Here is a 25,164-nt window from a genome sequence, read left to right on the forward strand (position 1 = left end):
CTCCATTTCAGAATGTGCAGCATCTCATCACCCTGTACCCTCCAGTTTTGGTATCTGCCTAATTAGGTGACTTAGCAATCCAGGTGAGCAGCGGTCACCAGAGCCACTGGGACACAGTTAATGTGCTCTGAGTTCCTGAAGATCCCTGACCTGCATTTACTTGGTGCAGAAACTTCTTTGTGTTCCACTGCAACTCCTCATTCCTGAGGAGATTTGTCACCAAGCTGCTCTGCTTTATCTGCAGCCTTGAGGTTGTTTCAGATGCTCCTCAGCTGTTGTGTTGGGTCTGCATTCTCTGCTAACCATGCAAGTTACTTCCTCTGTCAGCTCAAGAGAGGATTTACCTTGTATGGGGTGAGGAAAGAGGGCAGAGACCTGAAGGTTGAACATTTTAAAACAGTCAAGTAATTAATTTCACAAGAAAAGTATTTTGTTCAGGGATTGAGAGGCAGTGAATATACTCTGACATACATAGAGTCACAGAATAGGTTGGGGTGAAAAGGATGGTAAAGCTCACCCAGGTCCAACCCCCTGCCATGGGAAGGGACACCTCCCACCAAACCAGGTTGCTCAAGGCCTCATTCATCCTGGCCTTGAACATCTCCAGACTTGGAGCTTCCACAACAACAGGGCAGCCTGTTCTGGTGCCTCAGTACACTCCTGGGGAAGAAGTTATTTCTCATGTCTCATCTCAGTCCAGCTTCTTCCAGTCTGAAGCCATCACTCCTCATCCTGGCACTCTCAGGCCTGTCCAAAGTCCCTCCCCAGCTCTCCTGTAGCCTCTTCAGGTAGTGCAAGGCTGCTCTGAGCCTTCTCTTCTCCAGGCTGAACAGCCCTAGCTCCCTCAGTCTGTCTTCACAGATGTTTTAAAGGGGGCTTTAATGTAATTTAAAATAGCAGTAAAGGCAGTACTTCTGCCTTGGGTTAATCACAGCATCTCTGTAAGATGTGGCTGTTTGCAGATGGCCTTTTAAGAATCGCTTTCTGGGGCAGTACCGCTCCAGACAGGCCAGGGTCACAATGCCCACAGAGTCATAGATTTGTCCTACAATCCAATTCTACAGAACATTTATAGGCCATTGGCAGTGTCTGATCCACTGGAAGGTGTTCTGGCTGGGGGAGAAGATGTCTTCAGCTGCCCTTTCTCAGGTCCATTGTCCTCCTGAATGCTGTGAGCTGCCCTTGTGCTTTGGGGCACTGCAGAGTTCTGTCCCATGCAATGCTCATTGATGAGGGAAGGGGCTTTATTACCCCACATACTAATTTCATTCCCCTCAGGACCTTTTCTGATGATGCTGAGCCTCTTGGTCTTACATTTTTCTTTGCTGGAGGAGGTCCCTGTTTCAGGTAGTCCCTCAGTGTTAGGTCATCACTGGCACTAGCCTGTGCAAAGGGCTTCTGAGGCAGCAACAATCCCTCTGGTGAGCAGATACAGGGTGGTGCTCCTCAGACCCTCAGTCTGAATTGCAGCCCTGTTGGTTTAAGCCCAGGAGCAGCCCTGGTGCATTTGCATAGTTTCCATAGTCTGTGTGATACTGATCACTGCTGGACCTTCAGCTGTAGCAGTGGTGGTCCTGTCCCCACCCAGCTGAGGTGACCCAAATCCTTGGACCTTGCTTGAGCAATTTGCTGTTCTCAGCACTGGCCAGAGCCATGCATAGTCTGTGAGTAAACAATCCTTTGGAGGATCTGTGCTTCCCTGCCAGATTCATCCTGGTGCAGTGGCACGGAGGAGATGACAGGAAGGAGAAAGGGAAGAGCCTGGCTGGCAGTCCTGGGAGTTTCTAGCTCCAATTCACTGATGAACCTCTGAGTTCTTCACCTGAACAAGGCCAGATGCTGCTAGTTACTGACTGATGATGCAGAGATGCTTTGTTGGTTTGAGCTGAGCGCTGTCGCTTTGTTTTGGTGCCCATCTGGGGTTTCTGTGTACACCCAGAGCAGCCCTTTATGGCTGTCTCTGTTCTTAAATATCAGCCCCAATGTGTGCAGGTTCCTGACACCTCTTCCCTGTCCTCTGTCCCTCACTCTTCTCTGCTGTCTTCTTGACCCTTGCTGTTCTCCAGTGCCCTGCTCCCCAGGGGCTGTCCAGAGGAAGGATGCAAGGAGAAGCTCTCTGCAGAAAAAGGAAATGGTTGCTCTTACTCTTACCTGTGATTGGTCCAGCACTGTCTGCAGAAGCACAGTGAAGGTGTTTGCAGGACTGTCTGATTCCTTGGTCAGTTTTCAGATGCTCTTCTCTGAGGTGGGTGGAAGTCCTGCCCATGGAAGTCCTTCAGCTGGCTGCATTTCAAATAGCCTCTTGGAGCATCCATTCCTTAGGCTCAGATGCAGCTTGTGAGGCTGTTCTGTAACAGTGTCCTGGTTTCCAGCATGTTCTGTCCTGGTGGGCAAAGCCTCTTCCAGCAGCAGAGGAAGCTGGTACACAGCACTGTTGGCTGTGCCAGCTGGGCAGGTGGAAGATGCCTACTGGAGAGGCTCAGCTCTCTCCAGCAGAGCCTGCATGGCTCTGGAACTGCAACCTCTGCTGAGCTGCTGCCCCTGGCAGTCTGTGTGCCAAGATGCCAACCAGAATTGGCCTCACTAATCATTAATAGGAAAAAAATTATCAAATGTCATCATTGGAGATATGTAAATTGCAGGAATATGAATGTCTGGTTAAAGTTTGATGAGGTGTTTGTGGGTGGGGGTGTTACACAACGGCAGAGGAGTGCAGGGGGCTGAGGGCTGAGGTGATGGCGTGGGGCTGTGGCAGGGCAGCTCACCCTGGGCTGAGCCTGCTCTGCCCTGAGGAGAACCCCTCTGAAAGCTCTGCCTGAGGCCAGCCCAGCCTGACCTCACAGAGAGTTTTTTCTGTTTCCTTTAGTGTGGTGGTTTCTGTCCTACAGTTTGCTCCTTTGTCTGGGGGCAGAGGGAGTTCCACTGTCAGCTGGGTGCTTGTCATGGCCTCTCTGCTGACCAGCTTCCTTGCCAGGGTGGCAGGTGGAGGCCTCTTCAGTGCTGAAATAGGCACAGAGGTGTTCTCTGCAGCGATTCACTTGGATCATTTGTGTGTTTGTCACACGTGTTCAGAGGCACATGCAGTGAGATCAGACTTGGTGCCTTTTGCTCTGTTGCAGGGCACAGAAACACTACAGCTAAGAGAGAAGCTGTGGGAGGCCATTGGCTTGGGGCAGGCACTCCAAGTGCTGCATTCTGCTCTTGTTTTCCACACTTGTTGAAGCTGCAGAACAGAAAACCTCTTTGCACTCAATCTTTCTCTCAGGCTTGTTTTTGTACCATTATCCATTCCTCTGTGTTCAGGCTTTGCTCCTGCTTCCAGAGCTGTGCTGTATTTATGCCAGACTCCAGCCCAGGGTTCGCTGCCTTCAGCAGGAGCCTGACAGCAGCTCTCGGCGCTAGGTGTGGGTTAGATCTCTCTTTGGAAGAGGAGACCTGAAGTGGTTTGTCCTCCCTTTAAACACAACCAGGCTCTTCACTAGCAGATGCGGTGTTCACCTTCCCAGTTTCTATTTTAAGAGGTGTGCCTGAAATATGTGGTAAGAAACAAACCCTGGTTTCCTTTCCTAAGCTGCTGCTGTCCTGCTTCTGCTGTTGGTGAAGGATCTTGTTTGACAGAAAAGCTGCAGAAAAGATTGGATGCTACCAGGTGGCATCCTGCTGCTCTAGCAGTGGTTATTAAAAGGAAAGAAGAGATTGGAAAAAAGGGTGGGGGGCAGGAGGCTGAGGCCAGACTCTGTCAGTGGTGCCCAGGGACAGGACAAGGGCCAGTGGGCACAAAGTGAAACCCAGGAGGCTCCATCTGAACAGGAGGAGAAAATTCTTTGGTGTGAGGGTGCTGGAGGCCTGGAGCAGGCTGCCCAGGGAGGTTGTGGAGTCTCCTGCTCTGGAGAGCTTCCAACCCCAGCTGGGCATTGTGCTCCTGGGCAAGCTGCTGTGGGTGCCCTGCTTTAGCAGGGGGGTTGGGCTGGGTGAGCTCCAGCGGTCCCTTCCAACCTCTCCATGCTGGAATTTTGCTATAGGATTAATGGGTTTGTGCCTTTTGAGTGAGAGGGGGCTGCTTGGCACTGGTCCTACCCTGGTGCTGGTGACCCCCTGGGCATTCTGTGCTGTGTCTGGAGTTTTACTGCAGTTGCTTCAGCTCCCTGCAAAAGGGCAGCCACAGGATTTGCTGCCTTCTTGAATGGTGCCAGTTCTGAGACATGGAAGTGGCCTCTGCAGGTGGGAGGGAAGCAGCACCCTGCTCGAGTGGAGAGGAGGCAGGATGCTGCCAGTGCACTCCAGAGTGTCCCTGAGCTTGTGTCGGTGCACGCCAGGGTTGCTGGGTACCACGTTCAAAATGCCAGTGGTGTAAGGTCAGAACAGAACATGTACCACAAGGGTGCTGGCTGAGGCTCTGAGCTCACTCCACAGCTCCTCCAGCTCTGAGACCTTCCCTGTGTCACTGCCTGTCCCTGGGTGGGAAGGACAAGAATCACTGAGGACTTTATGTGTGTTTCAGATTGTGCCGTGAATGTCCACAAGAACTGCAGGAGTTTATTGGCTGAATGCAGCAGCAGCAAACCCAAGGTGGGCTTTAAAGTTTGTTCTTCAGTAAACTCACTGTCAAGCACTGCAATTAATTTAGTGTGAGTGTTTTAATTGAGCTCAGTGCGAGAGTCTAGCCCTGCCTCCTCCAGACATTGAGTAGTTACTGTTTTGTTGTTACAGTAATTAATGCTGATGTAGGGAGAACAAAGGGAAGTGTTCTGCTGCTGCACTGCCAGTGACCACTGCTTGTGGCTGTCAGAGCTGTGCCTGACCCTTCTCAGAGTGCTCAGACCCATCCCTTCTGCTGGGACACAGCCGAGCCATGTCACACTCTGGGTTTTGTCCCCTTTAACAGTCTGAGGAGGGTAAGGCGTGGTGGGAGGTTGGTGGTAGCAGTTGTTGGGTTTATGAACTGAGCCATGCAGGATTCAACTCTCTCCTTTGTGAGGTGTGATGAGCTAGGTGCCTTGCTGAGGTGCTCCCTGTTCAGCTGCCACCTGGTGCCTGTGATCACATCTAAGGCCACAGCTTGGGTTCAGGCTGCTCTCTGTCACTCTTTTATTCTGGTATTGGGTTTGAAAATCATTTCCTTCTCCCTGTAACTAATTCTACTTGAGGGAGTTTTAGTTTGTGTTGAACTCCAAGTGTTGATGATTTCAGAGGCTGATAGCAGATCAGGGAGTACCATGAGGGGGAGGAGAGAGCAGAGCAGCTCAGACCTGGGCAATTAGAGGGTAGAGGCAGCGCCTTCAGCCTGTTCTTGTTTCAAATGTGTCTCCTTTGGGGGCAGAAGGGTTCTTGGGGGGAGTGTGGATAGACAGCTGCCACTTTCCTTTTGTGGGTCTGCCTTTTCAAGTGAAAAATGCACTTGCTCTGATGCTTTACCATCTCCCAAACCTTCATGGTTGAATCTGCCCATTCCAAACCACCCTGAAGAGAGCAAGGAGAGAGCAGCAGCACAGAATTGTGGGGCAGGAAGTCAGAAATGAAATCCTCAAAGTGAAGCAAGGGTCCCCCACAAGCCAGTCGTTAGCCTGTGTTACTCATGAGACCTGTGCAGCTTTGACAAAGTGCATCTCAGTGATTGCTGATACCTTGGTGAGGGAAGGGGGTGGATGCACAGGTCCCAGAGATGTGATTTGGAATGGGCAGTCTGAAGTGTTTGGGGAAGCTGCCTGGGTTAGTTTAGTACTGCTGGAAGTTGATGGGCAATGAAGTGGAGGTGAAGGCTGCATAAAAGATTATGATGAGAGCTTTCATTCAGCCAGAACTTGAGTTTTGGTTTTACTTCAGTCTGGTTCACATTGGAAGGAGTTTGGATCCAAACTGTTGGTGTCTGTGTGCCATTCTTCTGGAACAGGGGAAGAATCCAAACTGTTCCTGTGTCAAACCTTTGATGCTCTCAGCCTCAGTGCTGTAAGAGAGGACAGTTGGGATTCATTTGGCTCTGGAAGTTGGCTCTGGATGTGTAAGCTGTTGTGTTTTTCCCTCTAGCAGAAAGATTTGCAGCAGAGACCTTCTGGATCTTCACAGAGTTCGCCCCAGTGCATTTCCCCAGGTTTGTACTAAACGATAATTTCTGTGCTCAAGGCTTCTCTCTTCGATTGTGTTTTTTCCTTTAATATGTTTTAAGGGCTATAGCCAGCAAGTTATTGAAGGATGGAAAAGGTCTCTTTTAATAAGATGGCTTCATTTTTTCCCCGTTGGGAATGGCTCAGAAGCTCCTAGCAATCTCCTGTGTGCTTTTATCTCTTTATCTTTTTATTTTTCTTTATTCCTCCTTGCTGTGTAACCTCAAAATATCGTGGTGGAAAGGGATCGATGCGTTCGTTTGTCATTGATTGCCTATTCTCTGGCCTCTGAAAGGACTAGAACTGTGAACTTTGTTTTACATCAGATTTTCATAATTGTCTATTTAAAACTTGCCTGCAGCTAGTGGTTGCTAGAAATCTCTAAGACAAGCTAGCACTAATGGTCTGAACATAAATCTTTGCTGAAACAAAGTGGGAAAAGGGATCAGGGAAGAAAAAACAACCCAAACCCCAAGGGTAAAGAGCAGCTCCCTTGCAGCACAGGCTCTGAGCTGGCTCTGAGCTGCTGGAAATGCTCCTCACAGATGTGGGACTGAAGTGGCATTTTTAATCTGCCAGCATTGTGAGTTCTGCATGGACAGAAGGGGCTGCTTGTCTTTCAGGTGGCTGACCATGACTAGAACGGAATTAGTCTCTGCCTTGCAGCTCTGCTTGGCTGCTCTGCTGGCTGCTAGAGGCACCTTTGGGTGTGTTCTGTGTGCTCTGCTCTGGCATCGTTGGACTTGCACTGCAAGGGCTGTGTCTGCAGGGAAGGGCTCTGGTGAGGAAGTGCCAAGGGAAGGAGCTTGTCAGGAGCTGAGTGGCTGCTTGCATTACCTTGAGTGGTTCTGTACATTCAGGGGAGAGTGCAGAGGCTGAAGCAGGGAACAAGGAGGAATCATGGAAATGGGCAGAGCTGGCTGTAGGGCTGTGGGTGGAACAGCTCTGTGGTACACAGTCTGGTCTGGGCTGACAGGGGCACAGCGATCGATGGGCTCTCAGCAGTCTGCAGACACTGCTAATTGAACTCAGAAAATGGCTTTTTGGTGGTGCAGACTCTGCCAGGCAGCCAGGGCTCATTTTCCACAGTCAAAAGCAGAAACTGGCAGGTAAAGGAGCAGCTGCTAGCATGGGCATGGTGTGCCCTTACCCATGGTGTAAGGCTGTGCCCAGAGGCATTGTGTCAGTGTCACAGATAAGCAGAGCTTGAGGAAGGTATAAACTGTTCTTTGTGTGTCCCCCATCCTTCTCCTGGTGTTTTGCCTCTGGAGAGGTCTCTACCGTTGTGAAACAGAACTTTATGTTCTTGGCTTGTGGAACACAGAGAGGGGGCTTGATTGGTGGTGATTTCAGCATGTCCCCAGTGGAAGTTGGAAGAGAGTTGTTCCTGAGCCTTGGTTTAAGGAATCTGCCTTTGCCGAGCTTGTCAACAGCTCCAGAGCCTCCTTTTTGGATCTGGAGCTCATCACTCAGAGATGATGGAAGAGGACTCAGTTTCCCCAGGTCACAGTAGACTGAGAATGTGCTGTGTGTGCAGCCAGGAGCTTTCAAGCCCAAATAGGATTTGGGCAAGGTATTTCCATCAGGAAAAGATGTGCTGATAGAATTGCTATAAAATGTCATGGATGAAACCTCCCCTGTAACTCTGATGAGGTTCTGGTCAACTGTTCCCAGGAAGATGAAGTGGGAGAGAAGCAGATGCAGAGGTTGGGACACCAAGAAAGGAGGGAAAAGCAATTTCAGAAGAGGAAGGACGAATGCCTGGATGTAGCTGTGTTACACTGGGCAAGGCAGAAGTGGAGGCCACAAGAATGATCTGAGGCTGGAGCACCTCTGCTGTGAGGCCAGGCTGAGAGAGTTGGGGCTGTTCAGCCTGAAGAGGAGGGAGCTCCAGGGAGACCCTCTGGTGGCCTTTCAATGCTGACAGGGACTGATCAGAAAGCTGTGGACAGGCTTTTGAGCAGGGCCTGTTGTGACAGGACGCAGGATGATGGTTTGAAAGGCCCTGTCCCACCCATCCCAGTCTGGGTTTCCCTGGCTCTCAGTGTTAGTGGAGGCACACTGAGGAGTGCAGACTCAGGAAGGGGAACATTTGGAGCTGGGCAGACACCAGTGGTTTTATGAGAAGAGTTATCACTTAGTGCTGCATAAACCTTGACTAGGAACTGGAGCCCTGGGTGCAAGGAGCCAGGAGATCTGTTCTCCCATGGCCTTAGAAGCACTTTGGTAAAGGGCAGCTGCAGACCTTGCCAGTGAGGAGTTGTAGAGCTTGTCTGGCTGATTCTCCATCCTTGCAGCTCCCTTTTGCAGAGGATGGGTTTTGTCTCCTGTGCCTTGCTGGTCGTTACAGACATCAGTGCTAAATAACTGTATCCATTTTTCATAAGCCTGTTACAGGCTTCCACATCCTGTGTAACAGTGATTACAATTCTAAATATCTCTGCAGTCCATTGCATCTAGATTGAAAAAGCATGAACAGGCTGCAGCCCTGAGCTGGGAGGCAGCTCAGGTACCTGTGGTGGTCAGCATCTGTGCCCAGACAGAAATCCCTGGGCAGCTAGAGGCAGAGAGCTTGGGGGCTTTGGCTGTGGTCTGAGATGTTTCTTGTTTGCCCTGAGCTGTTCTGTACCCTGATAGGTGGGGTGTGAACGATTGTGTGTAGGTTCTGGTGTTTTACTAAAGGAGGAGATACTTTGCAATTTCCACGCTAAATGGGCACAGTAGGGACCAATTTCCTGCACTTCAGACCTGCTGATTTAGCCAATACAGTAAGTTAAGTGGCAGCTTTACATTTCTAGAAGGATCACAGGTAGTATAAAAACAGAGCCTCTCTGGGGCCACGTTACTGTGGCAGGTCTGAGGGCAGCTGGCAGCAGCATGGGGAATACAACTTCCAAGAGCAGCGGCCGGAGCAGCGCCATCCCGGCTCAGCCTGAGCTGGCTTTCTGTGGCTCCTTCTCGCGGCGGTGGAACGAGAATGTGTTCCTGGACAACGAGCTCCTGACCTCCAAGATCCTGTCTGTGCTCCGACCGCACTCAGAGAGGGGTCTGCGAGCAGGGGACCTGCAGTGTCCCCCTCATTTTCTCAGCACCAATTCCATCTTTGCCTCTCTGGCAGCTTCCCTGAAGGAGCAGCCCCGCAGCCTCCTCCTGGGGGCGGATGGCACCGCAGCGCTGCCGCGGCACCTCGGCATGACCATCGCCCAGCGAGGACCATCCCAGGCTTCGCTGAGCGCTGCTGGGGCTGTCAGTAAACTTGGGTAAGTAAACTGCTCCTCTGCTGATCTGTGCTCCTCTGCCCCCACCCCGCTCTGAAACCAGCACAGCTGCAGGACTAAGGCAAGAACTTGCGTTGGCTGTCAGGCTCAGAAGAGCTTTGCTGAGCTTTTGATGCTGAGATTCATTTCCCTGAACATGAAGCTTGGTTTAGTTGTTGTTTAGATCACATCTTTAGTCCCTCTGTTCTGTGTCATGAAAGAGCCCTACCAAAGAGGGCACTGCTGGAGTGTCTCTGTCCAGGTGATGGTTTTCAGGGGTGTTTGTGCTCAGACAGGTTGCAGTGCAGCCATCTCCTCTGAGCTCAGCTCTTCTGGGTTGTGCTCATTGTGGCTGGCACAGGACACAGCAGTGGCTTCAATTGCAGGGTGGCTTGCTTAAAATCAGGGACCATTCAAAGCTGTCCCACTGGTGTAAGTGGCTGTTTACTTCTGCTGTGGCACAGCTCTGCTCCTCTCTGAGTGAAAGTGCCCTTTGTATTCTGAGCTGGCTGTGCCTTGTCACCAGCTGATGTCTCTGCCTGTGTCATACCAGAAGCTGCTCACACTGCTCTGATCAAACCTGTCATGTGTCAGGGATGGAGGTTCTAAAGTAATTTGACTGTTGAAAGCTGGAGTGCAACAGAGGCTTTTCTATCTCTCTTGTAAGTTAACTGCACTGTAGGGTAGCAGAGATGCTTCTTGGACAGGTCTGACTGGGGTGGGGTTTGTCAAGCAACATAAAAATAAACATTGTTTTGGTCCCTTGGTCTAATTTCTTTGGCCATTCAGACTAATTTCAGGAGACATGGATGAAGGGGATTCAGGCTTTATAAAATTTAAGCAGACTTCAGATGATGTTGTCTCACTTGCACCTTCAACAGCAGACTCCATCTTTCTGGAAGGTATGGAATTTCTGTGCTTTTCAGGATCCTTAGGCAGCTGCTTACTCAGTCTGACAGCGGCACTGAGATGTTTTTGCTCTTGCTGTTAGTGGGGGATGAGGTGGGGAATGATGGAAATGTAACTGAGTGTGCTTTTGGTCTAGATGCGTATTCCGTGTCCCTCCGGAGTGAAATAGAAACAGATGCTCATGAGTTTGAGGCAGAGTCCTGGAGTGTGGCAGTGGAGCAGTCCTATGTGAAAAGGCAAAGGAAAGATGTGATCAAAAGGCAGGATGTCATCTATGGTAAGAGCAGTTGGGATTCCTGCACCTTGTTCTAGTTCCTTCTGCTTGAAAAGCATAATGGAGTGAAGACTCCAGCCCCTGGCTCAGTCTGCCTAAGTCTCCTGCTAATGGTTGGAAGCAGCCCAGTCTGCAGTGTGCCTGCAAGCTGCACAGCCTGACTGCAAATTGGGGAACAGCTCAGCTGCCTCTGGGAGATGTGCTTGAGTGAGCAGGGAGTCATTGCTGGCTGGGGAGGTTAACAAGAAACATTTGGGAGCTTCCTGTCAGCAATGCAGAGATGGTGGTGAAGAGCAAGGTGGTGCAAAGGGTGGTGGCTTTTGGAGCTGCTCTTTGACATCTCACAGCACATAAATGATTTCTGATGTTTCTATCTCCCATTGCCCAGAACTAATGCAGACTGAGATGCACCACGTTAGGACACTGAAAATAATGCTGAAGGTGTACTCCAAAGCCATGAGAGAGGAGCTGCAGTTCCCACAGGCAGTCATCAACAAGCTCTTCCCTTGTGTGGATGAGCTGCTGGAGATGCATGGGCAGTTCCTGCTCCAGCTAAAGGAGCGGCGGAAGGAGTCCTTGGAAGCAGGCAGTGATCGAAATTACATCATTCAGAATATTGGGGACCTCCTGGTAAAGCAGGTGTGGATCCAAACCTAGCAGTGCTGCTGGCACTCAGAGATCTCTGACAGGCTGAGAGCTGTGTCAGGTTGGCTGAACACTGGCTTTGAGCTCCTCTGGCCAGGGCAGTGTGGGAGCATAAGGGCTTGGGGCATGGTGTGGGATGTGCCACTCTAGGTAGCTTGGTTTGGGTGTTCTGCTCCAGAGAGTAAAATCACACATTGCTGGTGTCCACCCCAAGCACACCAAAGGCAGGTGGCTCGCTTCTTTGATGCTGAGCTGCTTGCTTCTGACCTTCTGAAAATGCAGTAAAGGTCCTTTGAACTCCAGACAGCCTCAGCACCCTTTCTCCTGTGCACTGGGAGCAACAATTTCCTTTCTGGTGACCACTTTTACACTCCTTGGCCTTTTTAAGTGCTTCTAAGAGGACAGCTGTCATGTTGGGTTTGGTCTGGTGGTGCTGCAGGCTTTCAGATGTCACTCTGCTGAAGGCTTTCATCTCTGGTGCAGAAGGAACTGCAGTATTGGAGCTGTGTCTCAGAACTCAGTTCCCATAGAGACAAGCTAAGCCTTGGTCTGGCAGGGAGGGAGCCTTTCCTTTCACGATTCTTCTGTTTCAAATTAGTTTTCAGGTGAAAATGGGGAGAGAATGAAAGAGAAATACACTGTGTTCTGCTGTGGACACAACGAAGCTCTCAGTCACTACAAAGAGCTGCTCCAAAGCAATAAGAAGTTCCAAAACTTAATAAAGGTAAACATGAACCAGAAACCTCCCACTCTGGGACTGTAACTGGGAGGATAAAGCACTCTGAGCTGCTTTAGGCTTTGGTTTGCACTTGGAGATCTCTGCAGTTTGAAGGAGCAGGGTGTGGGGCACATTTCTCACTGGGTGGTTGTTAGCTTCTTGTGGTGTAGATCTTCAGAGCAGTTGGGACACAAAGCCATCCTTAGCAGGGAGTAAGTGGGAGGCAGGCTCTTGAGAGCACAGAGGAGGGCGGGACAGAGTCTGTTCTCTTCATGGCTCTGGCACTGCTCTGCTGTGTGGCCATCTCTGGAAACTGCCTGGGTAAGAAATTAAGTCAGTGCTAAATGCTGCTCCTGAACTGCTGCTGCTGCTGACCTGCTGCAAACAAATCAGGTGGTTTTTGCCATCTTGCCAAACCCAGAAGCCTGGCTCCAAGGGTGGTTTGCTGATCTGCTGTCCAGCCTAACGTGGAGGTGATAGCAAGGGTTGAGGAGGCAATGGGAGGCTGTAACCTGAGTCTGAACTGGCATGGCACAGCCCTGAGCCTTCTCATTTCCAGCCCTCAGTAAGTGATACTGTGTGACCCTTCCAGCACAGCTCTGCCCTTGCAGCTTCTCTCAGCAAGGTGTCTGTGCAGCCTCTTTGCTCTCCAGGAGCTAAACCCGAGTTTCAAAATGTACAACCTCAGTGCTTGGAAGGGAAGCTCTGGCACTGTGCCCTGCTGTCACAGTTGTGCTGTCCCTGCAGCGGGATTTGGATGCTTTGCCGTCTCCCCTTTCTAAACAGGAGCCTGGCCCTCCTATAGGGCAGCCCACTGGGGAGCATGCAGGGCTGACAGAAACTATTCATCAGTGAGCTCCCCTGGCTGGTAGGTGGTGAGATCTGGTTTTAAAAAGACACTTTTCTATGTGTTTAAGGACTGGTCTTGTTCCAAAAGGTGGTGAGCAAACAGTTCAGACTTGGAGCTTCCTCTGCTTGCCTCTAGATTTACTCGGCTGCTTCAGTTATGGGCAGTTGAAAATAACACCTGAAGGATTTTTCAGCAGTAAAAGCAATTTTTGTGCTGTCACCAGGAGGTTTACTTCAGTAGAAGAGTGTAGCTGATTGTATGCTGCTGTGCTCCATGGCATGGGATGGGTGTGGTGGGGCAGTCAGCAGAGCAAGCTGTACCCTGGCTGTGATGAGTCCCTGCTGTCTTCTAGAAAATTGGCAACTGCTCCATCGTGAGGAGGTTGGGGGTGCAGGAGTGCATCCTCCTGGTGACCCAGCGCATCACCAAGTACCCCGTGCTGCTGGAGAGGATCATCCAGAACACAGAAGGTGGGTTAGGAGTCTTGTCCTGGAAGCCTCACAGCAGACTGCTGATCCTTTTTCTCCCATGTTTTCCATGTTCTTCCCTCAGGCAAAGAGGGGCAGGCTGGTGCTGCTTTGTATCTGCTTGCTCACCTCTTGGTTAGCTGAAGATGCTGTTCTAGATAGTGGCTGGACTTGATCTTCATAGAATCACAGAATGGTTTGGGTCAAAAAAGCCAACAGCTGACCCAGCACCAGCATGGCCGTGAAACCATGTCCCCAGGTGCCACATCCATGCTCCCCCACCTCCCTGGGCAGCTTGTATCTTAAACGATTCCATGATTTTAGATGCAGGTCCAGATCAGCCTCACATCAGCAGAGGGTCGGGAGCAGAGTTCAGTTTCAGGTCTGCAGCCACAAAACCATAGGAGCTAAAGCTGTCCCAGCTCGGCAGAGGCTGATTGTTGCAGGGTAACCACAAGCTCCCAGCAAATCCTCCTTGCTGTGTGTTTGGTGTGGAACCTTCATCCTAAAACGTGTCTGGGTGGCTCACAGCTGGCACCCCAGAGGTGGAGATGTGACTGCTGCTCTTCTCTCCTAGCTGGCAGCAGGGATTGCGAGGAGCTGGGCCAGGCCCTGGGCCTGATCAGGGACACCATCAGCCATGTGGATGCCATGGTGAACGAGTGTGAGAAGGGGCAGCGGCTACGCGAGATCATGCACAGGATGGAGCTGAAGTCCTCTGGCAAGTGCAAGAATGGCCTCCTGTTCCGCAAGGACGACATGGGGCAGAGGAGGCTACTGCTGGATGGGATGCTCTACTGGAAGGCTGCCTCAGGGAGGCTCAAAGGTGAAGGGGCAGCGAGGGGAAGGGCGCAGCCAGTGAGGCAGACAGCTCTGCTCTCTCATCCATTGGGTTCTGTAGCTGCTTAGTGCTGATCGATTGGGGATAAAATAAGATGCAGTACCCTGGTGTTCATGGGAGGTTGGAGGAAATAGCACTTGTTCTATTCCTGGCTTGTCCAATAAGCCTCTCTATAGTGCTGCATGATAAGTTCCTTACGCTGTGTGCTTGTTATCTGGCTGAGCTGCTTTCCAATTCAGGAGGGAGGTCTTTAGGTAGATGACAAAGCCTTGAGTCATCCTGCCTCAGGCTCCTGTGGAAAGCATTATCTTGTTCACACTTTGAACGATTGTGTGACACCTTCCCTCTGCATCCCTTCTCAGCCAGAAAATCAAACAGCGCCCATCAGTGAATGCTTTAACAGCTTCATTGCCCAGCTGCTCAGGAAGAAGCTTCAATGGCACATCAGGGGCAGCCCTTCCAGAAGGATCTTTGTTCCCTCCTGAGAGCTGGAGTCAGGGTGCAGGATGCCTCTGTTTGTACTGTGCTGGTTGTGCACCACTGCAGCCTGTCAGTGGGCCAGCCCAGGAGGAAGGCAGTAGCAGACCCAGTGCTGCAGATGTTGATGTGCTATCCCTTGATCCACAGGAGGTTTAAGCCAAGTGATTTGTTTTTTTCAGTCTGGACTAATCCTTCTGCTTTCGTCCCTGTTTAGATATTCTGGCAGTCCTGTTAACTGATGTGCTGCTGCTCTTGCAAGAAAAGGACCAGAAGTACACATTTGCATCAGTGGTGGGTATTGTTCATCCATTCACCTGGAGTGTTTATGACAGTGGCATCCAGCTGGAGATGTTGGATTCTTGTTAGGATAGGCTCAGGATGGGCACCAAGTTACTAAACCAGACAGCTAGCTCAGAATCACTTTTCCTGAAGCTGTTCAGGCCCTTTGTTGAATCCCTGCCACTGCCTCCCAGTGCAAAATGGAGCTCCCTTCCGTCAGCCAGTTCTAGCTCCCACACCTCCTGTGGTTTTCTGCTGTTCCAAGTGTGCTCTGAGGGTCACTGCTTCTCCTTTTCTTCTGTGACTTTCCCTTGCACTGAACTTTCTGAGGCTACTCTTTGTGCAAGGCCTCGATGTGCAGGAGCAGCGCTTTGGAAGCACTTGGCAAGCATGATCTGTTCTCTTTGTTAATGGGAAGGTTGACACATCCCAGCATTCAAGTAGGGATGTGGTAACCCAGGTCACAGTAGCCTAAGACTGAGTGGGGGCAGAGAACTTTCCTGAAGCAAGTGCAGTGAGCAGCAAGTGCAGGGCCATCTCCACAGGTATCCTCAGAGCAGTTCTCTGTGGACGCTTTGTCCTCATCTAGCCCAGTTGTGGCTGTAAGAGAACCACTATCAGAGAGGCTCTCTTATGTAATTGTTTTCTTGGGTGTATTATTTTCCAAGACATTAACATTAGAGCAGCATTCTAATGGCAAAAGCTGTGGCTGCTTTTCAAATAATTGCCCTTCTAATGCACAGAAGGGGCTGCTTGCTCTTGAACAGCACGAGGTGACCCTGAACAGCAGCTCCTTTTACCCCATTAACTCTGATGGACTGATTCTGCCTGAAGCACATCTGAGCTATGAGCACAGGAGCAAGTTCACAGAGGGGCACAGAGAGCTTCAGCTGTGCCTGCCCTCAGCTGTGTCTTCCAGTGACCTCTGTGCAGGGCTCAAGTTGCAGCACAGCAGCTCAGAGGAGCTGGCAGAAGCTGGTGCTGCTCAGCTCTGCTCCATAGTTCAGTTTTCTCAGCATCCTTCTGGATTAGGCTGTTACAGAGAGCAGTTTTCGCCTGGGGAGGATCTTTCCAGGCTCCATACACTGGAGCTGTGCTGTGTGAAGCATGGATGGGGTTTCAGTAGCTGACATCCCTGCTCTCCTTGCACAGACTAGCAGCCAGTGCAGCTAATCCTTTGTATGCAATGCACTGCCACCTGCTTGCATTGCTCACAGACTGACCTCCCGAGCACCTCTGGGTTGTGTTTTCATTCCTCTTGTAGCAAACTTCCCAACTTGGAGCTCTAACTCTTCCTTCAGTTCTCTTCTTTCACTTCACTTCTGAAGGGCTTTGCTTTCTTACTCATATTTTGCTTTTGCCTCCTCATGAGCACAGTGATGGAGCCTGGAGTTCTGACACCCAGTAGGAATCCTCAGGCGCTGAGATTTCTACATCCTTTAGCCAGGAGCTCTTCGGTTTGAAATGTCCATTCTTGTTTTGACCTGTGGTTCAGGAGTGACAAAGGACAGTGTCAGCAGTGCTATGTGAAGGGGGTGTGGCAGTGAAGTTACCATGTGGGGATGTTATGGCTCTTGGTGACCCTGGGAGTAGGAAAATGGGGGAGTGAGGAATCATAAACCCTGAGAGCCATCCAGTGTAGCTCAATGAAGGACATTTTGTTTTTCAGGACTCTAAGCCTCCAGTTATCTCATTGCAAAAGCTGATTGTAAGAGAGGTAGCTAATGAGGAAAAGGCCATGTTCTTAATCAGTGCTTCCTTAAAAGGACCAGAAATGTATGAAATTCACACCAGCTCCAAAGAGGAGAGGAACTCCTGGATGGCACACATCCGCCGAGCAGTGGAGAGGTGAGTGGGGAGGAGGCTTTGGGCTCTTGCTCCTCAGTCTGCCCCTTGCAGGCCTCACAGATGTGAACTTAGTGCAAAAAAAACATTCGACTGTGCTTCAGCTTTCTTCAGAAGCCTGAAGTGTGCAGTTCTGTGTTCATTGGGAAGAAGCCACTCTTAAAGATGGCAATAAAACCAGGCAAAGACTTTATTCTGCTTTGGGTTCAAATCAAATGATGGTCACCAGTGTCAAGTGTAGCAGAGCTTTGGACATAGAAGGTGGACATAGAAGATAAACCACACCCTAGGCAAAGGCTTCAGGTTGTCTCCTGAGATGGTTTTTAAGTTTTCTGGTCTGCCTCTCCCTTTTCCCAGCTGTCCTGATGAAGAAGGAGGAGCGTTCACAGAGCCTGAGGGAGAGAGGAGGCTGGCTGAAGCACGAGCTGCTAAGTTAAAGGAATTTCAAGGTAATGACTCTGATACTCCACAGGCTGCTCCTCAGCATCATTCTGATTTTTGACTCCTTCATCACCTGAGGTGTCTGAGTTTCTCCTTCCTCAGCCTTTCAAAGTAGTTCAAGATTATACAGAAGTAGAGTGAAATGAGTCTAATAAGCTTTGCATGCTCTATGAGCTTCCCCCTTCATTACCTCTGTTTCATTACCTCTGCATCTGACGCTCCGAGCACCAAGTGAACAGCTGAGTTCCAGGCTGTGTGTGGAGCCCTGGCACTGATCAGGGAGGAGAACTCAGCTTGTTTTTTCCTGCAGAGCGTTTGACCGTGAAAGATGAGCTGATTCTGCAGAGTCTGACTGAGAAGCAGCAGATTTACCTAGAAATGTCTGAAATGAATGGGTTTGAAGAGCAGTCCCAAGGATCTCGAGCGAGGCTGCTCCTCCGGGGGGACATCTCAGAGCAGCAGGGAGAGGCCATTCTGAGGTCTGCAGTGACAGAAGGTAACTGCAGCTCAGGCACAGGGCTGGGGCAAGAGCTTGGGAATCATTCTGTGATAGCATCATGCTTGGATGTCACACTGCTCAGCCTCCCTCCCAGAACCAGTCTGCAAAGCAGGGAAAGGCCATCTGTGGTCTTTTCATGGAGAGCCTTCTCCACAGCTTGTGGCATCATAAGATGTGTCTGTTTAGCTGTCACCGAGCACTCTGCTGGCAGAACCCTGAGCTGAATGAGGGCTCTGCATGAAAATAGTCTGCCCAGAGAAACAAAATAAACATCAGCTCTGCTTTGGGGAGAAAAAAACAAACCAAAAGCAAATGCCCAAGGCTTGATAACTGGCCTGCAGTTAAGGGAGAGCTCATCTCCATGTGAGCTTGTCTGAAGTGCTAGGCAGGAAGGGAAATGTATCTGGGCTGAGGGAAATCTCTGCAGCTGCCCAGGCTGTAATGCACAGGGTGTTGAAATCTTTTTACCTTGTTAGCTTGAGGCTCTTGTCTGGCTGCATGGATGTGGCTGTTTGTGACAGCTTCTCCTCTTCCCTAGCTGAAAACCTCCAGAACCTCATCTTCACTCACTTCGGCAGTGGATCCTCTCAGCCTGAGGATGACTCTGGGTCAGGACTCCCCAGGAGAGCAGAGACCTTTGGAGGATATGACAGCAGCCCCTCAGTCTCACACAAAAGTAAGAAAGGGCTCATTCAGCACTCTTCTGAGATCTTGGCTCCTTGCTGTGTTGCTCCGTGCAGAGAATGAGCTAAGAACAATGAGCCAAGTAAGGCCCTGCTGTCAGGACCCTTCACCAGGCTCTAAGAGGAGGATTTTATTATGGTATCAGCACCTTGCATCTTTTGCTTCTGATGCCAACCCTGGAGAGCAGAGTAGGGCTCTGGGTGCTGAGGCCATTGCCCATTCTCTGTGAGCAGCACAATTTCACACAGAGTTGTGATTTTGTTGAGGAAAAAAGAAGAAGCTTTAGCTGAAAACCTGAGCGGCTGCTTTTATGAAAATTTTCTTCTGCTTTCTTGTGGTCTGCACAGTCATTCTGTCAGCCCAGGATAATACAAACCACAGATCAGGTATCAGTTCATGACAGCAGTGGCAGTGCAGGATCCTGTCCAGCTCTAGTGTTTGCTTAACCTCTGGAATGCTTCCTGCTGTCCCTGTGTGTCTGTTGTGCTGTAGGTGCTTTAGGCAGTGTGGGCTCTATCTCCTCCTGCCTCCTTCCATACTGACAGTCGTGCTGTTGTGAACAGGACCTTTCTGCCAGGGGTACTCCCTGGTGTGCCCTTGCCATGCTGGCAGCCACAGACAAATCATCCCCATGCCCACACTGGGGCTGCATAGCCTCATCTGAACTGCCTGCCCTTGAGTATCTTACCTCACTCTCCTCTAACTTTTACACTTTCCTGAGCAGTCCTACTCATCACTGTTGTCTTCTCTTCCACTTGCAACCAGCATGAATTGCAACCACAATTGCAGATTGGTTCCACTTTCACAGTCACATCTTTTTTTCCTGCCTGCTGTGTTGTGCAATGAATTTCCACAGGCCCTGCGCTGCTGTGAGCTACTCACCCTCCATTCTCCTTTCAGGTGGTAGTTTTGGAAAGAGCACTGGTGGTGATCAGAGACAGTGGGACTGGAGGGGCCCTGCAGCAAGTTCAGATGTGCAGTTCCATGGCCTCCCTTCTGATGCAGAAGAAGGATCTCAAACTGTACGTTGCTCTCTTGCATGCTTTAAATGCCTCTCCTTGTGCTCCTCTGGGGAAGAGCACAGTCACAGTCAGGAGCTGTGGCAGCTGGTGGGGCTGGGCTGTAGCAGGCCTCTGTCTGCCCAGTTACCAGGCTCTGGAGAAATTCCAATCCTACCTGGACATGATCCTGAGCAGCCTGCTCTGGGTGACCCTCCTTTAGCAGAGATTTGGACTAGATGACCCCCAGAGGTCTTTTCCAGCCCCAGTCATGCTGGGATTCTGGGATGTTTTGAGGGGTCAGCACTTGAGAGGTGTTTGGGTTTGTTATTTCTGTGCTGTGCTTTAATCGCTGCGCCTGTGGCCTCCTGGCTTCTAACTTGAGGGTTTTTGCCACAGGCCCTGCAGCGCATGGCAGCAGTCCCCACTACAGCAGTGAGCACTCATGGGATGAGCCCACCAGGTTCTGGCAGCACTACCAATGCTCAGCAAGTTGCTCTTCTCTTTTTTACAGGGTGATGTGACAGGGCTGGATGACAGCAGTGGTTCTCAGCCCTCTGTGGAGTCTCAGGTAGGTTCCTCCTGCTGCTAGGAGATGTAATGGCAAATGGCCACTGTGGCCAGCAGGCCAGGGAGGTTCTGCTTCCCTTCTGCTCTGCCCCACTGAGGCCATGTCTGGAGCACTGGGGCCAGTTCTGGCCTCCCCAGCATGGCTGTGATGGTGTCACTGTGCCAGAGTGCTCTAACGGAAAGCAAACAAGGCGCAGCACGCCTAAACAGCTCTGTTCTGATGTCTGATGTTTTCTTTCCTCCCTCTGCCTCCTCTCTCCAGCTTGTCCACAGGATACAAACACTGTTGCTGCTGCTCTTCAAGCTTCAGGTAAGCTATTGTTTGCCATCCAAGAGGGTTGTTAGGTATTGAATGTCATAACATTGTGGAAAGGAGCTAGCTTGGCAATACTTCCTGCATCTGGAGTGAAGGTGTTTGGGGGAAGTAGCTCCTAAAGCTGAGTCTGAGAGTGGTGGAAACAAGCCCTGTGCCTGGGCAAGGATTAGATCTGTTGTCTGAAGTAATCTTTTCCCTTTCCTGCTCACTTCAGTGCAATTCTGCTGCTGCCTGGAGCTCTGCTCTCTGTCTTCACTGCCTCCTGAGCTGCTCCTCTGCACATGTGCAGGTGTGAGCTGTTTGCTGTCACCTGGCAGTCAGCAAAGCTTTCTCTGCTTGAGTCAGCACAATCATTCTGGGTGCCAGAAACATTCCTTCTGATACAGCTGAGTGTGGCTTCTTTGCTTAGCCGTTCCCTGTGGGCTGTGGCCAGAGTCCTGTCTCAGGCTAGGCACAATGACAGTGTCATGTGTCCTCCTTTGGGGTTTTCTGGATGAAATGGACCTTTTCCATTCACAAGTTTTGAGGCAATATTAACTCCTGAATCCAGCTGGCAGTCATTGTCCAGGGATGCATGTGGGGTATCCAGGGAGGATAGGGTCACAGCCAGACTGACTCTGGATCTGCTCCTGGGAACAGCTCTGCTCTGCCCGGGCATCTGCTGCTGCCTGGAGTGCTGCTGTGCCCTTGCTGACCAGTCTGCCCCTGCAGGCGGTGATCTCGCAGCAGGACAGCTTCATCGAGCTGCAGAGAGCCTCCATGCTGGACCGAGAGAAGCAGTTCCGGCTGCAGTCGACGCGGGGCAACCTGCTGCTGGAGCAGGAGAAGCAGCGGAACTTCGAGAAGCAGCGGGAGGAGCTGATGAACCTGCAGAAGCTACAAGGGCAGCTGAAGCTGGAGCAGCAGCGCTTGGAGCGGGAGCGCAGCCGGCAGCAGAAGGAGTTCCAAAGCACCGAGGCTCGGCTGCAGGAGCGCGAAGAGGAGACTCGACAGCTGTGGGAGAAGGTGACCCAGGAAAGGGAGGAGCTGGAGAGGCAGCGGGAGGCCTACCAGCACGACCTGGAGAGGCTGCGGGAGGCGCAGCGAGCTGTGGAGAAGGAGAGGGAGCGGCTGGACCAGCTCAGGAAGCTGAGGAAGCAGAACACAGTGTCAGGCACCTTCTCCCCAGACGTGGGGCAGGTGAGCAACTTTGTGTCGGGTAAGCTGCTTGCCCTTGAAGGAAGGTCACCCTCTGGGCGGCACCGAGCTATGCCCACGTTTTACTGGCTCCCTTGAACCATTCTCTGAGCAGCTGATGATGGAGCTGTCAATGAGAGTTGAGCAGTGTCCATGGGAGTCGACCCAGACTCAGTAGTGAGGAGATTTTTGCAGGGGGCTGCCTGAGGGCTTTCTCCATACAGGAGCTGCCCTACTGCAGGCAGGTGATGTGCAGTGCTGTGCTGCACTGACTTCAAACACAGGTCTTGGCTTTCCAGATGTGGCTCTTGGGTCTGGGCTCATGTCTCACTGCCCTAAAGTGCTGCTCCCTGCCCATCCTGCCATTACCTCCTATTTTTGTGTTCCTCTGCTAGCTGCAGGATCAAGCAGTCTGGAGCTGCTGAGGTGCTCTTCAGTGGCCCAGGGCTAGGTCTGGTGTCAGGTTTGAAGTGCCCAGGAGCCACAGTCTGTTTGGTGGAGTGCTCTGGGGCTCATCTCACCCATCTGTCTGTCCCTAGGAAGTGCTTTGTGCTCTTGCAGCCGAGGGGGATGGTGCCCATCTGACTTGGTGCCTTTTTCCTCACACAGACCCAGGTATTGAGTCACTCGGTCAGCTTCAACGGGGAGGGCACAGACCCATCCCTGCCCACCCTGAAAGGCTCTGTCAGGGTGAGTGTGTCCGGGCTGGAGCTCCTGGAGCGGCCAGAGCTGGCTCGCAGGGACAGTGCCAGCCTGGAGAGCCGCCCAGCCCTGGCACTGAAGAATGAGGTGCCCATTCACCTCCTGAGTGCCACCAACCAGATACAGAAGCCAGCTGCAGTCCAGCAGCAGATCCCCACTAAGCTGGCAACCTTCACAAAAGGAAGCAAAGAGAAAGGTGGGAAGAGCAAAGCATCTCACAGGACAGACAGCTCAGGTGAGTGTTTTGAAGGCATTTGTGGTCTCTGACAGCCTCACAGGAGGCAGAACTGCAGCTGAAACCTCCATCTGCCCCTGTGGAACCCAGAGATTAATGCACTGCAAGAGACAGAAAAATAGAATGATAGAAGCATGGAGTGTTTTAGGCTGGAGAAGACCTTTAAGATCATAGAGTCCAACCCTTAGTCAAACACTATCAATTCTGCTGCTAATGCATGGCCCTCAGCACCACATCTCCATAGCATTTAAATCCCTCCAGAGATGATGATTCAACCACTGCCCTGGGCAGCTTGTTCCAGGCCTTGACAACTCTTTCAGGGTAGAATTTTTTACTAATGGCCAACCTAAACTTCCCCTGGTGCAGCTTGAGGCTGTTTCTTCTCATCCTATCACTTCTTCCTTGGGAAGCTGAAGTGGAGCTGAAAGGGCTCATTTTGTAACAAATAGGAGCGAGCAAAAATAGAGTCCCTGTCAGGCTGTAATTGCTGCTAACTGCTGGGTACCACAAGAGCGATGTCTTCCAGTGACAGACACCCTAACCAACGTTTTTCTTCACCACTTAAAATCACCTCCCTGCCAGCTTAGGAGCAGGACCTGGCATTGTAAGCTACAAAGTGATCTTTTTAGCTTTGTGCAGGGTTCAGACGTCATAGACTTGCCCATCATTGAGTTGATGCTGCCTGGGCTGAGCAGCTGAAGGCAAAGCTTCAGTAGCCTGCACAGCAGCACCAGCCCTCTGTGGTGGAGCAGCTTACCTGGCCATGCAGAGGTGCCAGGGGTTGGAAGTCCTGCAGCACTCATGTGTCCCATCCTCTCTCCAGCCTCTGCTGACCAGAAGCAGCTGCTCCCACCCCGGCTGGCAGGACGTGAGGAGGCTGTGCTGAGGGGCAGGAGATCTGCAAGCCCTGTCCTCCTGAGCAGCCAGGCCCCTGCATTCCAGCCAGGTATGTGGTGGGCAGCCTGTGTGCCCACGCAAATGCCTGCTGTGCCCATGGAGGTGCCTCAGGCTCTCTGCAGTGCCATCAGTCTGTCTTCTCCCATCCTTCTCCTGCAGAACTACATGGCCCTGCAGATGTGCAGCCAGAAGCACCTTCTCCTGCCCCAGCAGCCCTGCTCAAGTCCAGTAACCTTCCTGTTCAGCCCCTTCTGCCCTCTCAGCCCACTCTGTTAAACATGCAGGATGATGCCAGCAAAGAAGATGTGATTTTCTTCTAACCATTCCCATCTCCAGAGGAAGCTTTCACCACACTTTCAAGAGCTCAGGCCCTGGTGTCTGAGGCCACAGAACCTGATGGATATCATTTCATTTCTGCCCTGTTACTGCTAGGAAGGATGAAACCAGGATCACCCTTCTGCTTTGCTGGCTTCTCTGCCAGAGGCTCAGAACGAGGACACAGCAGTGACCATTTGCTGGTTGGTTCTCTAGACATGGCAGTGTGTTGGCACATGGCAGGGGGCGCTGGATTCAGAGCATGTTTCCAGGCTGTCCTTTGCTGTGGCGTTGTCTGGGGGAATGGGCACTCTGTGGGCACCATTTGTGAACTGTAAATGGTTGGCATTAAACCACCCAGAGTTCCATGTCAGAAGGTGTAGTGGTAGGCCCCAAAATTGCTGCAGATGCTCAGATCTGTCCCAGGCACCTGCTTGACGCTGAGAAGGGTTGGATATGTGAGGACGCAGTGGGAACAAGGAGCTGGACCCAACACACTTCTGGAGCCTCTCCTCGGAAGCCTGGGAGCTCTGCAGGCTGTGGGAGCAGTGCAACACTCAGGAGCTGGTTTAGGAAGAATTTAGAGACTTGGATTCTGTTCTTTGCTGCAGACATGTAAGAGGCTTTTGACTGCAGTCATTTATTATCGTGTTTCATCCTTTGTTTGGCTGTGAACTTGCTGGGGCTTTAACTCCCCAGAAGCAGAAGATACCAACGCTGCTGCTCCTGCAGAGACTTCTCTGCAGCCCTGTTAGGAATGAAGGGAATAAGAACTCTTGGGTTTGGCCTCATCTGGGCCTGGGTTGGGTTAGCTGCTGACAGCTAAGAGCTTTGATACCTCTGTGAAGTGGGTCGAGTCTGCACCCCAGCGTGCTGAGGGCTCTGATGCATCCCTTCCCTCTGCACACTCCTGCTGCTGTGCTGGGTGCCATCACTGCCCCAGTCCCACACAGCACCCCAGGGCTGGTGTGCCCAGTGCTGAGTGTGGCTGGGCAGACCCTGTACACAGGAGAGGTTGTGCAGAGGCTGTCCCCTGCAGAATTCAAGAAATCAGTCCCTCAGAACCTGGGTTGATGCACTGCAGGAGTGCCACAGGTGTTGGTGGCTGGATTTGCAGAAAGCAGGATGGGGGGGTAGTGACTTTGGAGTTGTGACCTGATGGTTAGAGCAGAGCTCTGCCCTAGCCTTGTTGTTGCGTTCCTGCCAGGTTGGGGTGCAGGGGAACCCCTCAGATCAGCGTGTGAAACCCAGAGCTCTGCAGGACTGGTTCCACTCTGCTGAGGCCAGCCTCTGGCTGTCTCTCCTGTGGCTCCACCCCTGTGGCTCCACCCCTGTGGCTCCTCTGGTGAAGATTCAGGGAGCAGCAGCAGTGCTCAGTGTGTTTTCTCCTTCCTGCTGCATCCCTAGTGCAAGCTCCATGCCTTAAATCAGCAGTTTTTAGGAGCTGTAGCCTGAAGTGAGGTTACAGCAGTGGAACAAAGCACCTCAGCCAGAGGAATGTCTCTGGGTGTTTGGAAAACAATTTTGGGAAATATTTATTTCATTTAATTTTGTGCCTCTGGTGGGGTCTGAGAGTGCTCTGTGAACTGAAGGGACTTACTGGGCTCCTTTCCTTCTGCTGTGCAGTGCATGAGCTCAGATCAGTGGCATCTAGAGAGGAAAAGT

General features: G+C 51.4%; 1 protein-coding gene across 2 annotated transcripts in view; it reads left to right on the forward strand.

The window, feature by feature from the left end:
* Positions 1–24,831, forward strand: part of ARHGEF18 (Rho/Rac guanine nucleotide exchange factor 18) — a 40,457-nt gene extending 15,626 nt beyond the window's left edge. Inside the window, exons 11-32 of one of the 2 annotated variants that reach the window (XM_054396345.1) lie at positions 4,502–4,569; positions 6,025–6,088; positions 6,176–6,178; positions 9,220–9,361; positions 10,148–10,260; positions 10,404–10,544; positions 10,930–11,180; positions 11,785–11,910; positions 13,107–13,224; positions 13,799–14,047; positions 14,757–14,833; positions 16,491–16,669; positions 17,024–17,115; positions 17,418–17,603; positions 18,145–18,282; positions 19,191–19,312; positions 19,803–19,859; positions 20,121–20,168; positions 20,886–21,353; positions 21,960–22,287; positions 23,111–23,233; positions 23,344–24,831. In XM_054396345.1, the coding sequence (XP_054252320.1) occupies positions 4,502–4,569; positions 6,025–6,088; positions 6,176–6,178; positions 9,220–9,361; positions 10,148–10,260; positions 10,404–10,544; positions 10,930–11,180; positions 11,785–11,910; positions 13,107–13,224; positions 13,799–14,047; positions 14,757–14,833; positions 16,491–16,669; positions 17,024–17,115; positions 17,418–17,603; positions 18,145–18,282; positions 19,191–19,312; positions 19,803–19,859; positions 20,121–20,168; positions 20,886–21,353; positions 21,960–22,287; positions 23,111–23,233; positions 23,344–23,504 (3,254 nt within the window). In that variant the 3' untranslated portion in view covers positions 23,505–24,831. The remainder of the gene's footprint in view (positions 1–4,501; positions 4,570–6,024; positions 6,089–6,175; positions 6,179–9,219; positions 9,362–10,147; positions 10,261–10,403; positions 10,545–10,929; positions 11,181–11,784; positions 11,911–13,106; positions 13,225–13,798; positions 14,048–14,756; positions 14,834–16,490; positions 16,670–17,023; positions 17,116–17,417; positions 17,604–18,144; positions 18,283–19,190; positions 19,313–19,802; positions 19,860–20,120; positions 20,169–20,885; positions 21,354–21,959; positions 22,288–23,110; positions 23,234–23,343) is intronic. The other variant, XM_054396344.1, reaches the window with a different exon arrangement.
* Positions 24,832–25,164: the final 333 nt, after the last annotated feature.

Source organism: Indicator indicator, chromosome 36 (genome assembly GCF_027791375.1).
Source record: "Indicator indicator isolate 239-I01 chromosome 36, UM_Iind_1.1, whole genome shotgun sequence".
NCBI lineage: Eukaryota > Metazoa > Chordata > Aves > Piciformes > Indicatoridae > Indicator > Indicator indicator.